This window comes from Halictus rubicundus, chromosome 8 (genome assembly GCF_050948215.1).
Source record: "Halictus rubicundus isolate RS-2024b chromosome 8, iyHalRubi1_principal, whole genome shotgun sequence".
NCBI lineage: Eukaryota > Metazoa > Arthropoda > Insecta > Hymenoptera > Halictidae > Halictus > Halictus rubicundus.
In genome coordinates this window covers 8,438,000-8,451,379 of record NC_135156.1, presented here as the reverse complement: position 1 = coordinate 8,451,379, position 13,380 = coordinate 8,438,000, and the positions used below count along the sequence as shown (strand labels likewise).

The window sequence follows — 13,380 nt, the reverse complement described above, 5'->3', positions numbered from 1 at the left end:
TCCGCGATCCCGCCTCACTTTTCACAGAAAATTTTAGTGCAGCCCTGAACTCGAACATCGACCGTGGGATATTAATCGAAGGATGAAATTCGTGTTCGCGAACATTTTCAGCCCTAAACAAACGTTTCGAGACGATCGGGTCCTTCTGAAACGCTTCTGTTCGGCTGAACTCGATTCGAACAGGGGTACGCACAGTTTTATTATTGCTTCACAATTGAAAACCTGTGTACAATTTATACACGCTACTATGGTGACGTATACATTTCCACGATTCAATTTTAATCGTATTCAATGATCCGTGAATTAAATTGAAAAGTATACGAGCGTGAATGCGGCCTGCGTTGCATGTAGAATTTTGTTATTGAGATATATACATATTTTATTTTTTTAATCGTGATACTTGTAGAACATTCGGGCTAAGAATCAGAAGACCAATTAAGATATTCATGCGGGTACTCGAGACTTCATATCTCGAGCCATAATATTATATTTATCTGGACATTTTCTTGATTACACCAACCGTTCTTCATTGGTTCAGATTCTTAAGAGGTAATTTTCATTGAGCGTCCCCTATCTTGCACCTACTTCTCTTTCGTTTCATTTCTGAAACTCTTTTACCGTCTTGTCTCCTCATTATTATCTACTGAAACTTTGACTGTTTTAAAGAAAGTTTTAAATGAATTTAATCAATTTTTATTTGCTTATTAAATATTTTTTATGGTAATTAAGAGTGATCAAAGTAACTCTTTAGTTACGTTGACTCATATTGTTTTCACTGTAAAAGTGAAATTGTATTGTTTTCAAATTATTAGCAAAAAATATACATTTATATTTACCTCCTACGCGTTGCGATTGATACGTAAACTTTTTATTTTGCATAAAAATCTGGAGTCTAGAATGTAAACATTTTGGAGGTACAGTACACATCATAAATCTAAAAAGAGAATTATTTGTAAAACAAATTGCTTGGCGTTTAGCGATAAATCAATCGTACGGATAAATGTTAAATGTTCCATACAACAAGCTATTGATCAGTATGTATGGCAAACAGATGGCATTTAGCATTGAAATATTTGTCTCGTAAAATAATCGTAACTTTCATAAAACTGTAGCTTGACCAAGAACACACATTTTTGTGATCGACTATGCAAATTAAAATTTTCATTAAAAGATTTGTTCAATCAAAATACGCCGACGTAGCGGATGCAATTAATTATTAAATGACTGCGATGGACGTTTTCACAGATTATCGAGCAACACTTACCTTGTCGAAGCTTGGTGGTCGCCGTGGTTCACGTGCCATTTTCTAGAGACCGAAGAGAGGAAACATTCGAGGGCCATGAGAAGAAATGAATATTTTTTGAAAAACGTAACGTATTCTATATTTAACAAACATTTTTCTCATGTTGGATATTTACAGTTACATCGTATGTGTGTATTCGCTAACACATTTGTCGTTAAATATTTACAATAGGTAATTACAAAGTCGTTTTTCTTCGTTGACTCCGCAACAAAATAGTTCGAACGGAAACGCATGAACGATACTCCGCTAAGTATACACAATTTGTACGTGATGCGTTTAGTTTAAGAGTCTAGACGGCGAAGATGCGTAGTCTGTAACCTTTAACACACTCGAGTATATGTGTAGCATATACTTAGCTAAAAAATTTGTTCAACGGAGAGAATTTTTGGTTCGGTTGCATTTTGCCAGTCTTCTTGCTCGCATGATAAAGAAAATCTGATGTACACGTATACAGAGTGTCCTGTAAATAACACTAGCAGTCAACGGGCCATTTGTCTAAATGACAATTGATTCGGCACATTCCATTCGTTCATTCGATCAGTATTACATTTTACGGGACAGCCTGTATAATTAGTTTTGGATATGCTTCAGTCACTTCTCTACTGAAAACTCTTAATCAAATATATAAATAAAAACGTGTCCCTAGTGCATACAGGGTGTCCCAAATTGTTGTACTTCCTTGAAAGGGGTGATGCCCGAGATCATTGGAAATTACTTTTTCCTTTGCGAAAATGTTCTCCGCAGCATTGTTAAGAATTTATTAAGGAAAAACGCGGACCAATCTGAGCGCGGCTACGGAGAACGGATTTCAGCTCGGCCAATGCCAATGCTATGCACGCCGGGACCCGTCGTCGCGCCAAAATCCGTCCACTCTAACCGCGCTCTGATTGGTCCGCGTTGTTCTTTAATAACTCCATAACAAAGCCGCGGAGAACATTTTCCCGAAGGAAAAAGTGATTTCAAATGACCTCGGGAATCATTCTATTCAAGGAAATACAACATTTTTGAGACACTCTGTACAACTTTACATCATAATGTTCGATGTTCTTCCTTTTGCAAAGGTACAATTTACATTTATTATGTATTTCAAGACAGTGGTACGTATACTATACACGTTCCGTTGGACTAATGAAAATTAAATAAACGAATTTGCGTGTCAATCACAAAACGCAAACACTAGAAAATGTTTCGAATGAAAGAGCAGTGTTATAATTAAAGTGCTCCTGTCGTTGTCATTTGTTTTGATCGATTAGATCGTTGATTTTTGATTTCACTTAATTTCCTCGTAGAATCCGTGTGTATGTATTGCTTTCATTATTAGAAATACGCATTTATTTTATACAGTACGGAAATTCATTAAATTCTTTTATTGCGGTATGTGTGCGTATTTAGACTCAACTAGCTTCGTTCATCGTATACTTGCTTGTTTCCAGACGTCGTTCTGTTCAATATAAAGCAATTGTAAGTATTCCTAGATTCCTCCGAAAATATCCCATTTATAATCATTAACGTGACACTTCCCTTTTTCTTTAAAAAAAAAAAAGGTATAAACGTAGAATGATACGACTTTTTTTAAATACTTTTTATTAATAATTTTCTAAGTATTAAAAAAAGCTTACAATCTTGTTGAGTGCATTGACTTTTTCAGTGCATTTGTTTTATCCATTTTACACATATTGTAAGACAGTTATAAAGCTTTTGGATAATTATTTCTCAAGAAATGTTTAATGAAAAATGATAAAGTACAAAAACAAATTTTGTATTTAAGAGAAATATGGTTGCAGAACAAAATGAGAAATAGATTAAATGAATTTTAAGCTGACTGTCAACATTTGTAGTCTTTGGGGGGGGGGGGTCCACAACCAAAGAAAATGAACAGTCTCAAAGAACATTAAGTTTTTAATGGAAACATGCATATTTAAATAACATGTTGATCCAAGAGACACAAGTAGATCACCTGAAAAAAAGTGTATACTACTCTGTATTAGCATATTTTGTTACTGCCATTAAAAACTAACTAATTGAACTAATTGAATTTGATCTGAGATAGAAAATTGTTATTATGGAAATACCTGAAACTGAAAGTTCCTCTAAACTCAAACATGGTACATCCAAAAATTGAAATGACATTATAAAAACGAGTGTTCATAGATTATTTTGTCAGAATGCAAGAAGAGTTTGTGTTTTCTATTTATACTATAAGGCATCAAAAGACATTACACCCTGAATTATTCCATCTAATGGACAGACTGTCCAGTGCATTGCACAGGACCTGAAATACATGTAATTACATAAATGTTCATAAGAAGTAATACTTTTCGCTTATCTAATATAGATGTTCAAAAGAGGCTATAAAAATTCCATAAGTAACTGAAATCAAATGTTTGAAAATAGAAATTCCAATCTTTCTCTAGAACCAGTGGCAAAGTAAACATCAATCAACATTGTGATAGTCATTAGCCACTGCTGCTGTTAAACTAAAATATTGAACATGCATGTATCCTTATTTTTAAATGTATACTTTCATTGAATGTTTTATAATGCAAAAAGAAAAATATGTGTAATTAAGGTATACTCACCTTTCATCGGTACATGTTTTTTGTGGCAGAAGCAACATTTGATACGTATGTATATATACATATATACTAAATTTGGAAATAAGGAAAAGGAAAATATTTTAGTAAAATGATTTTAAGAAAGTGCTTTTAGAAAAATAGTCATTTTTATTTACAAAATACTATCACAATTGCATGTGTGCACATATTCTTTTGATTTAAATTCTTGTCATTCTTGTGTTACTTTTTGATGACTCATGAATGGTAATTGTAAAAAATGAACTTATCTCTGCAAATAACAAAAATAATAAACAGAATAGACCTCGTATAAATTTATTACACAAAAAATTTGTTAATATTAAATAAAATAAAGAAGTTTCGCAATCCAAGCTGGGATGAATTTCACCGATACAGTTAGTATTGGATTGGAATGAAAGTTTGTAGCGTTTTTAAATTGAAACTGAAAGATAGAATTAAGATATTTAATCATGGATTTATTCAATCACATATTTTTCATTCTGTTCTATTACTTTGCCATTGTTGAGGTAACTCATCGTGTTACTGAATAGACCTATGAATAAATATCTTAATGTTATCTTTGAAATTTAATTTAAAAACGCCACGAATTTTCATTCGAACCCACTACCTCGTTTTTGAAGAAAATAGACGAGTACCTTGACCAACGAGTGGATATCGTTGCCTTGCTGTCACATCACGGAAAAAGTTCTGTTTGAAATAATACTGAGCTACGGAGTGTCTACAGATAAGATGGTTTTATACAAAAGTATGGCACAAGATAGAAGTCTCTCGTTGTTTCGAATGTCACATTTCCGCGACGATAATGGAAGTGTCTCTAATGATCTACAAACAGAGATACCTCTGATCTTTGCTATCAAAGGGGACGAATGTTGGAAAAAGAATTAGACTCGATATAAAATCGTTTGTACTTTGTGACCGCAAGATGGGGTACGTCCAAAATCTTATTATTCTCGTTCGGATGTGCTGCTAACACGACGCTGATGCAGTTCTACCGAATAATAGATTAAATCGAATATGTCACTTGAGTGAAATAAAATGGCGGTGTTCGGTAAAACAGACGCCTCGATTTAATTAAAAGAAAACATATTAATGAACAAGTTACTTGTTCGTCTGTGGGCTTGCATGACGGGAATGAAAAACTCACGGTTGATTCGTACAAGTATAAAAAGAATTGTATTAACAATATATTACAAACGGTTAACAAACATAGTTACATTTCGCTGCATCAGCGTCCAACGAGAACAGCGGGTTGGATATAAAATTCTAGAGCACGCGTGTCGAGTTTCTTGAGAATAATAATAACGTGATTCTAGCTGCATCGAAGAATCCGCCTAACGCAATTTTGAGAATTTCAAACGAATCGGATATACGCAACAGAAATAGAGTTACTTAAAGAAAAAGAAGAACAGAGAAACGCAGCCGGATGGTACTATGTACTCCTTAGATCCGAAACAAACAACGCGCTGGGTGTATGCCTCGTGCTTGTAAAAAATGGCTCCCAGAAAGGAAAATTGTCTTTTATCTAAACAATATGTAACGAGAGCAAGAATCGCGTTCACAGAACGCGATTAAAACTAAACACAACAATTTCGAACTGAATGCTCTCTATCTATTGCACTTTCGATCTCAATCAAAACAATATTCGAAACAATGGCTTCAGTTGAGTAACAAAAATATGAAGAGAAAAGAAGAAAACAGGCGAAGTACCGAATACATTTTTTCAAAACTTTTTGTTCGTTCGAAACAATAACAAACCTCAGTTCGCGGAAAGAGATACCCTTAGACAATGAAATGACGTAAAATAATGTCGTTTAAAAATATTATTGTCTTATCTTTTCTATTCCCAACTTGGTCTCGAACCGTCATCGAACAATTGAATTTTTTTTTCCCCCCAGTTATAACGTAAGAGCAACGCAGTAGGCTCGTTGTCTCCAGTCTTTTCCCTGCCTTGCGTTTTCTTTTTGTTTTTTCTTTTCTTTTCTGGCGGGAAATTTAAAATCGATACAAATAAACTGGCATCGAATTTAACGCTGTTCGGCTCTATCTCGCTCTATCTTTTAAACCTATGTGCTTTCTTCAACTCCTATCGTTTACAATATTGTTTTAATCCGCTATAATATTCAATTGGTTAACGTACTTTAACTAAACTTTTTGCTACTTCCTCTCACGCGCGTCTTTCCCCGTCTTTTTTCTCCCTCGATTCTCACTTGTTGTCTATCCTTATGCGTTTTCAATAAAAAAAAAAAACGTGTCCTGATCTATATCTCGCATAAAATACAAACAAATGTACATACAACCGAGTCGCCTGTGTTGGATAATAAAGTCAGTGACATTTTTCTCCGATTACAACGTTGTATCAAAACTTACACTTACTCAAGGAAAAGCGACGTTTTCCGTTACCACGTACAGTATTTACTCGAATAATGCATGCTGGGCCGAGCGTCGCGAATGCGTGTTTTCCATGTAGAGAATGGTTTCGTTTTTGAACGGATCGGGGGGTTTTCTGTGGAACTTGTAGAAAGTATTATTATGTATATTGACGTGCTGGAGAGCGAGCACCACGAGAGTAAATACTGTAGCATGAAGTAAAGCATGATAGCGATCAGAATCGCGACGAGACAAAAAAAAAACGAAACGGACGATCACAATGGCTCTTCTTCCGTACTCTTTGGTGTAACATACAAAATAATATTGTACAAAATAAACGTAGTTGTTCGATCGAATAATAAATTCAACAATATCGTTACAGAAGGCACGCGAATCGAAAAGTCTGAGACGGTGGCTCGCAAATTTCGAATCAGAACGGTAGTATCGATTTACTACGAGGGATAAAAGCAAAAGGTGACCTATATATAAAACTTAACAGCAAATCTCCTCGGGAATAAGTGTACGCGCGCGCGTAGACATAACATCTCCTATAGATATGTACGTACAGGGGTCATGGAACCGAATGAGCAGACAATTTCTACCCATAAACGCGATTCGAGTAAGTAAAATGAACACCAATTGCACGTGGCATTGTTTAAACAAAATAAAACATTTCAGTTTGCTTGCGCTTGAAGCTAGTTTGGTTGCTGTCTTGACTGGAACTGAGCAATGTATCGTGAGGAACCGAAATGCTTGAATCTACGATTCGCGAATTAGTTAACTGTGAAATCGAACGATTGTCAAACATCCAACAAAAATTCGAGACAAGTCCCATAAGGCATCGGATTTACCCCAGATCTTGTGCATGAATTAATCGTAACTTCACGTGGCCGTAACATCGGTCCGGGTGTAACGCAATTACCAAACCGATTTATAGCAACAAAATTCCAGCTCGAGAGCTAGCACTTTCATGAAGAAAATTCGCCTTTCGCAGGTCCAAACTTTTACAGTTTTCGTGGTAACATGGGTGTCTTTCGTAGTAAGGATATATGTATCATACGCGCGTACATACATTCATACATGTATAGTCTGTCTCTCGCGAGAAGAGACCCGGGACGGTACAAGGGCAACGGGAGCGAAGTTCTAGGCAACACACCTGAAGCAGTAGTGGTAATTCTTCTCAGCGAATAGGGAGAACGCGTGTGACTCGACTGTGCGCGCCCGACCAATCGGATGGTACCTTTGCGAATTCCTTTCGCGTTCCCTCCGAGTATCTTCTTACGAGACGCAGACTATACGCCTCATATACACACGCACGTACACACACATATGCCTGCGCGCGCACAAATTATTTTAAAAGTATGCTTGATGAGAAACTTGCATGCGTACGATTCGAAATAATAAAACAATGCTTTGGCTAAATTGTCGCTTCGCTTAACAAAAGACAAAGATTTCCAACGGAGTTGCGTGTACGATGAAACGTAAGAATGCGATCTCGGTGGAAACCCAAAATTCATCATTCCCATAGCGTTCACGCGTATTTCTCCGAATTGCCGGCGTCTCGATTCTAATCGGGGCACGAGCGGATCCGGAGGCTCTCGTGAAACACTCTGAAAGTTAGGGTAGGGGGGACAATTACTATGGGGTGTACCAATTACTGTGCCCATATTACTTACACTTATTCTTCAAGCATAATGAATATTAAATGAGAGATATATAACATATTTATTGACTGATTTTGATGAAAAAAATTTAACACCTCTTTTTTAATATTCATTATGCTTTAAAAATAAGTATAATTAATACAGGCAATTGGTACCCCCACAGTAATTGGGTCCCTTGCCCTATTTGTTCCAGGTTTTGATCCGGGACACATTCACACGTTCCATTGTACGCGAACACATGGTTTTTGAAATTCATTTACAATTACCAAATAATTGGCGAACGAATAAAGTCAAAGAGAAACGAATTTGTTCGGGAACCATGCTCGTCAATGTTGTTCAATCAAGATGGAGCAATAATAGAAGCACACCGAGCATTATTCGGAACTGTTTGGTAATTGTGAATGAGTTCGAAGTTTGTCCAGACTCGATCGGAGCACGTAGACGATCCAGCCAACGTCTCGTATACTCATCTTTTTCTTTTTCAATAGAAATAATAAGATTGGACATGGTACTCGTGATTACTCATTAAGGGCGGATTACGATTACTTCTTTTACACCATCTCCAACATTAGAACAGTCTATCCTCATAGACGAAATATTACTATGTTAATCAAACAATTCGAAATAATATTAGCAGATTCTTTGCTGCAATGCGAATAACAAGCATAATTACAGTAACGAAAATTCATCGACTTTATGTGCATTTTGCCAGCAAAACCGTTGTCGCAGACGGCTCGTCTAAATAATCAACTAAGATCGAGTCCAGACCGATTCTTGGTGCATATATAAGAACAGTTCGAAAACATAAAAACTGAACAAGAACGAGTTTTGCTCGGTCAAAGGTTTCTACAGAATGATGACGTTGAAGAAGAAGAAAAAGAAGAAGAAGGAGAAGAAGAAGAAACGTCTCAACTAGTGGCACGGTTAACGCGTACGACATTACATCATTACCCTATATTACTCAGTAACAAGTGTATACGATGAGCGGAGCGTTGAATAGATTTAAAGATGGATTTCTGCAAAATGTCATTTTCCCCTAGAAACTTCGACATTGAAGAATGTAACGCCTGAATCCGTCTTTTTTTTTTTCTTTCTTTCATTCTTTCTTCAGATTTCGCAACGATCGAGCAAAAGAAACGACAAAAATCGGAATTACAGAATGCCTACTAGATCTCAAAATCGCTTTGGCCGCGCGACCACGGCGGCGGCGACCAGAAGCGCTTGGAACAGGAACGTTATGCGATCGCGTCGCGAAGAAAATTGGAACGAAGGAGGTGTGTTCCTTGGCGGAGAATTTTTGCAAAATTGTCAAAAGTGACCGTTAGGAAAAGATCGGATACACCATCGAGCGAAAGAGCGAGGAAACACCTTGCTCGTTCACGAGGGACGCGAATACTGCTTAGAAAAAGCCATCACCGCACGTGCCATAGACCAAGGTTCAACGTACTCAGCTGAGGCAGTTTCATGATTCTTTCGAGTCCGTTGGTACTTATCCTGGTGCATCCGTAAAGGTCGATGCATTTCAGGTGTTTCATACTCTCCGCGATCGTGTAGAGCCCTTTGTCCGTTAGCCTACTACATTGGCCGATGTTGAGCGTCTCCAGTTCGTGCAACGTCTGGGCGATCTTGCAGATCCCCTCGTCGCTGATTTGGCAGGCGGACAACGAGAGCGACTTCAAGTTGAAAAGTCCCTGGGAGATGTGTACGAGGGCCTGGTCGCTGATTTTGTCGCAGAACGACACGTCCAACGATGAGATCCGGCTGCCGCCTTCCGCCAGATAAGCCATCCCAACGTCCGAGATATTGTCGCAGGATCGAAGATTTAGCTCCCTCAGACTGGACATCTTCGCCAGGTGTTTCACCCCCGTGTCGCCTATACAGACGCAAAACGATAGATTGATGGACTTCAGCGTGGTCAGGCCGGATATGTGTCGTAACGCCTCGTCGGTGACCCGTTGGCAATCCTGAAGACTGAGATGTTCCAGGGCTAAGTTGCCACCGGCCGCGTCGAAGTCCACGATCCCGGCTAACTGTTCCATTAAAAAACTGGCGCCGGGCGTCTGGGGATGAACGCCGGCCAAGTAGGCGATACCGTCGTTGCACACTTGCCAACAACTCCGTAGATCGAGTCTCTTTAGTTTCTTTAGGTACCACGATATGCACAACAGTCCATCGTTGGTAATGTTCCTACAACCGCCGAGCTCGAGATGCTCGAGATTCTGCAGATATTTCGCTATCCAGCTGAGCGAGATGTCCGACACTTGTTTGCACAACGATAAGTTCAGTTCCATCAGGGTGGTGTACTCTTGGGAAAAGGCTTTCATCAGGGCGAGATCGTTCACGTTGTAACAGCCGGAGAGGTTCAGGGACTCCAAGTTCGGCACACCTTTCAGAACGTCGCCGAGGCCTCTTCTCAGCGACAACACTTGGACCCTTTTCACCCCCCTCTTGACCAGACTGGCGAACAACGCCGGTGCCTGTTTCCTTAGGTGCAATTTCGCCTCGACTCCGCGCCAGACGGACCTGTGGTACGCCGCGTCCCTCCACGCGACGCACACTTGTGCCGCGCGTCCTTTGTCCCTAACCTCCAGATAGCTGAAGATTAACGCGAGGATTTCGGGATAGAGGCACGAGATGTGGGTGCTGGTCGCGATGCTTTCGCGATTCGCCTGAGACTGCTGTCTCGAGAGACCTTGCGCGTACGCTGGCAGGCTGGTTGTCCCGCTGGTATAATGCGCCGCGTTACCCGTGTTGTAAAGAATCGCCTGGCTCTGGGACGTCGGGATCGCCAGGTGCGGCTGATGTAATTGATAATAGTGTCCCGAACGATGAAGCAACGTTGTGCCTCGATTCGCTGTTAACGCCGGAAGTTCCGTCATCAACAGATGACTTTCCTCCATATTGTCCAGTGTATGTGTACATAGACGCGGAGTCACACATATACAACGGGGGTCTTACACTTGTCCGACTTTGGGACGAATACCCCTTTCCGTTTCTGTTCGTCTTCACCGTCTGACTCTGTCTCTCTCTCTTCCTGTCCCTTTCTTTCTTCTTATTCTCTCTCTCTCTCTCCCTCCTTCTCCTTTCTTTATTCTTGCCTGGTAGGTTTTTTCTTCCGTCTCTTTCTTTCCGCTTTCTTCCTTATTCGATAATCTCGAATAGTACGTAATACATGCTCCAACTGAACGAACCCTTCCGTGGATATATTAATTCGAATTTGACGTGCATCAGTCAGCTCACTGTTGCTTCGATCATGTCGATGCATCGATGAAAAACGGCTTTGTATCTTCGACGAAAGTAATATATCTTGGACGTTAGAGAAAGAGGGACTGAAATAGAAAAAGAAAGAGTGATATAATATATTGTTTCACGGTTTACGCAAACATCGCACAGCACATGGAACACCCAACAGCGTATTTTTTAACTCGTGTTTTCCCTTCTTTTACACGTTTTTCGCTCTGTCTTTGTTCTTTTCTGGGTTTCCTTGTTCGCTCGCTCGCTCGTCGACTCGCTTCCTCGCCGTCACCCCACCCTCCGCCTTCCTCGCACCCCCTTCTCTTCGTCGTCTCTTTCTATATACGTAGAGATATGTGTATATATTCATTTACGGTACATAGACACGCGCGCGCGCGCGCGCGCGTCTTCCTCTGTGTGCACAAGTACTTTTTTCCTTCTCTTTCTCTGCTTGTTACCGCCCCACCTCGTCCTCTCACTATACCGATCTTTCTCTCGCCCACCACGGTCAGTTTCTTCCACACTATCCCGCTCGTTGCCACACTGAACACCTCTTTTTAGACGCGCACATCGCCCGTTACGTTCCCTTCTCGTTTAACAAGCCGACGGAAATTCCAACGATCCTCTACGACCAACGAGTTCGAGTCTTTCCCATCGGATTCGACGGTTCTTATACTGAACGGTGTGAAACGTGTCGTAGAAGCACTCGCGCGACCAGCTTCAAACCGACATGTCGGGAAAACATGAACCGGTGCGCTGCCAGCCGCGAACTGTTGTTCCAGTTGCCCAAACTCAGATGTCGTGTCGTCGTTCTGTAATACAGGCGGAGCGTACTCGCTCCCACCGGGCCACCGATTGGCTGACAACGCGCGACCGCGCGTCACGTGACTATGCCGGCGAATATCGATTCGGGTTGCGCTGCGGCGGCATTTTTAAGTTTTCGTCGAAAAGGGGGGGTATGGGATACGCGTACTGCGAACCACGTTGCGACCACCACCGTTCCTTCAATTTTCCTCCAAGTAGCATCCTCTTTTCCAAATTCTCTTCCAACCCTTTCTTTGTAGTTCTCTCACCGTTTCTTCTGGTAGTTCATATTCTCGTATATTGTCTGGTTCCGACGTTACATTCATTTCAAGAAGACGTTCCGCCTGGAACGATTTTTTTATTCCCAAGGACACGCAAAATGTGTCGTATACGTATCGTATACGACGTGCCGTGTGTTAAAAAGGGAAATCTCTTCAGAAATATTAATTGAAATCTTTTTGAAATCTGTTGTATATTGTTGTATTGTCTAAAAAAAATTCGAAACGATTGTTTATGTATATACGTATACTCCGTACGTTAGCTTGGAACACAAGTTGCGTGTCTTGTTTAGCAAAACCAGATCGTATAAATTTTAAAGTAGAATAGATTATACCCAAGATTCTTGAATACCATAAGTCTTGCATGAATAGCCGATGATGACTTTGAATGTATAATCAAGGACGATTGCAGACCATTGCAATATTATCCTCGGAAAAATAAGACCAAGATTCGGAACGTTCTCTTTGACTTACTAAACTGTCTTCTATATGTAATTTGATTAGAATTTTATGATTATCTATTAATATTCGATGTAGCACAAAATGAATCCTTGTCTAGTAAGAGGCTGATAGCGTAATAACAACGTACTAATAATTTAATTATCGTAAGAATAATTAGCGAACAAACAAAATGTCAAAATTTATTTTACTGTATATGCACAACATTAAAAGAATTCAGATAAGAACTGCTAAACTTTTGTAGATACGTGAATAACATTATTTACGTTGTTTCATAATTTAATGAGAATTACTTGTTTACAAACTGTCTGATCACAGTTTACACGACTTATTATTTCGATACATATTAAGTTTGTATCAAATTTTATAATGAAAAATCAATTATTCATATGAAAGTGGAAAGTAAAAATATGTAGCCATTCGTGTTTCAAGAATGGTTTACTTCATTCTTGCTAATAATTCCTTTAATTTCATATTTAAGAAAGTTAGCATGGGGAGTAAGCTAACGAACGGTTAGAAATTATATATACGCTTAAACTACTATTTGTTTATTTATTTATAGTTTCAAGTATATAATAGTTCATATTACAATGTTATAACTGTATAACAGTAAACAATATCGAATATAATTGATTAGAATACTTGTGATATGCCACTAAAACTGGCAAGTAGAATAT

General features: G+C 39.2%; 1 protein-coding gene across 1 annotated transcript; it reads right to left on the bottom strand.

The window, feature by feature from the left end:
- Nucleotides 1–2,561: 2,561 nt before the first annotated feature.
- On the bottom strand, nucleotides 2,562–11,957 carry Ppa (F-box and leucine rich repeat protein partner of paired). Its single transcript, XM_076792614.1, has one exon. The coding sequence runs from the start codon at nucleotides 10,826–10,828 to the stop codon at nucleotides 9,341–9,343; it is 1,488 nt and encodes a 495-aa protein (XP_076648729.1). The 5' UTR covers nucleotides 10,829–11,957; the 3' UTR covers nucleotides 2,562–9,340.
- Between the last annotated feature and the right edge of the window lie 1,423 nt (nucleotides 11,958–13,380).

What these genes read in the sequence shown, in the direction of transcription:
- Ppa (XM_076792614.1), bottom strand. Translation starts at nt 10,828, where the DNA reads ATGGAGGAAAGTCATCTGTTGATGACGGAACTTCCGGCGTTAACAGCG.